This window comes from Metarhizium album, assembly GCF_000804445.1.
Source record: "Metarhizium album ARSEF 1941 chromosome Unknown scaffold_124, whole genome shotgun sequence".
Taxonomy (NCBI): domain Eukaryota; kingdom Fungi; phylum Ascomycota; class Sordariomycetes; order Hypocreales; family Clavicipitaceae; genus Metarhizium; species Metarhizium album.
In genome coordinates this window covers 1-2,029 of record NW_024467698.1, presented here as the reverse complement: position 1 = coordinate 2,029, position 2,029 = coordinate 1, and the positions used below count along the sequence as shown (strand labels likewise).

The window sequence follows — 2,029 nt, the reverse complement described above, 5'->3', positions numbered from 1 at the left end:
CCATTCTGTGTGACGAACGGGCCAGGGCCCAGAGACTTGCGTCTTGTCGCTCCGGTCGGTCAACGAGCTGAATCGAAGACAATCTTCCAGTTTCAGACGTTGCGGGACGCGACGCCCCTGACATCAATACCATTTTGACATAGGCCGACACTGAGGAAAAGCTGCTCGCCATAAGCTTCATCATCTCCACTATCTACAGCGTTACATCCGCAACATCAGTCTCATCCGAACCACCCTCCAGTCACTCGACGAAGATCCGTCGCACTGGTCCTCCCATGCTTCTCAATCCACAAATCCACAGCGACCGCCGTTGCACAATCTGAAGTCTGACATCTCCGCAATTCAAAGAATCTTTGCCAGCTTGGGAAACTTCGCTTTCAGTACCGCCACCCAAGCGGGTGCTGAGACGGTCCGGTCGTTCACCGTGGCTGTGTCCCACTGCGACGAAACCGTCGTCACAGGACCATCGAAAATGTACTTGGCGCGCCTGAAGTAGAAGACCAGCATGACGACCGTGACGAAACCGTACATCACCACCGACCAATTCATGTCCGCCGGTCGGGGATTTGGAGTGGTGGGGAAGAACATCATCACTGTTTGTGGATGGTCAGCTGTGTGACCGACGCCTCGATCGTGCGCATACTCACCCAGTACCACGCATAGGAAGATGAAGGCGATCGCGTTGCAAAAAAATCCGAATATTGGCCCTGCCGAGAGGTCAGTTCATCGTGTGGCTGCGTCCCGCGGGCGTAGCTTACCCAGATCGAAGCGCGACGGAGGCAGTTTCGCGTTTCGGATCCTGGCGGACAGCCTGGATACGATAGCTATTTGATAGGAAGAGATCAGGCCCGTCAGGCTCAACGAAGTCAACGTGGCCAGGGCGACGGCAGAACCTATGTTGAAGAGCGACATGAGGCAAGTGAAGGACAGTGTGAAGACGGTCGATCGCACCGGCGTATTCTTTGTCGGAGAGACCTGGGCGAAGTAGGCGTGGAAGGGAATGCCCTTGTCACGGGCGAAGGACCTTGGTCTGTCAGCGGATGGCGATCGCGTTTGGGGATTCACGTACCACAGCTGTCTACTCGCGGTCGTCACGTTATTCGTGAGGCAACAGACGAACAAAAGGCCGAGCAGACACGTCAAAACGGCCGTGGCCCTCACGCTTCCCGTCGTGCGCAGCAGCAGCTCCGCAATGGGCACGCCGGTAGGTGTATTGGTGATCGCGTCGATGTCAGGGCCTAACATATACATCGCCGTCTGTTGTGAAACATTAGCGATGCGTTTCCGGAGAACCTGTCACTGTCGCCATCGTAATCGCACTCGCCGCGACTTACCACAATCGAAGCCAAGGCAAAGCTGTAGTTGACCACCGCCGATGCGATCATCGCCCTTGGTGTTCAGAAATCAGCCCAAGCTCTGTTGACGTGGCCTCAACGTCGCGAAAACCAACCTCGGTACCACACGTGCGGCGCCTCGCGTATCCTCAGCCATGTGAACCTGTGCGTCCGCCCCGATGATGGTGATGACCGGACCCAGTATATTCACCATGCAGGCTCTCCAGTCACTCGGCCAGCCGTTTCTCGAGAACGTTGTGAAGACCGCTGCGCCTCCTCGGTCGCCCATGAGCCAGAGGACGACCAGCTGTGGGCGGGTCAGTGTGCGCGCACGTATCGCGTTGAAGTATGAGGCTCACCATTGCGATGAAGACTGCGAACAACAACATCAACGCAAGTCCTTCCAGGACGGGGAATTTTTTGTAGAGGAAGACATTGATGAAGGTCGCCAGGCACGTGAGACCGATCGTGATCAGAGTGCCGATCCAGCCTTATACCAGAAACCGTAGTCAGTCGTGTGGAGCACGCAGTATTTGAATGCACGGCAGCCCGTACCTTTGGATGCAAACCACGGGTTGTACAGCACGATCACGGCTTGGAACAGCTGGGCGGCGGCCAAAGCAGTACCCACAAGGGAACTCTGCCAGCCGAGCAGTGCATACCATCCTTCACGTTCACTGTCAGCTTCCAAGGTC

At 56.3% G+C, this 2,029-nt stretch overlaps 1 protein-coding gene across 1 annotated transcript; it reads right to left on the bottom strand.

Annotated features, from left to right (window-relative positions):
• Positions 1-342: 342 nt before the first annotated feature.
• Positions 343-1,696, bottom strand: MAM_08468 (Amino acid/polyamine transporter I; the record flags this gene model as incomplete). The annotated part of the gene is made up of 7 exons (XM_040827265.1): positions 343-593; positions 648-707; positions 759-1,024; positions 1,121-1,257; positions 1,335-1,389; positions 1,451-1,641; positions 1,694-1,696. 7 exons carry the CDS (start codon positions 1,694-1,696, stop codon positions 343-345), a joined length of 963 nt encoding a protein of 320 aa, XP_040674739.1.
• Between the last annotated feature and the right edge of the window lie 333 nt (positions 1,697-2,029).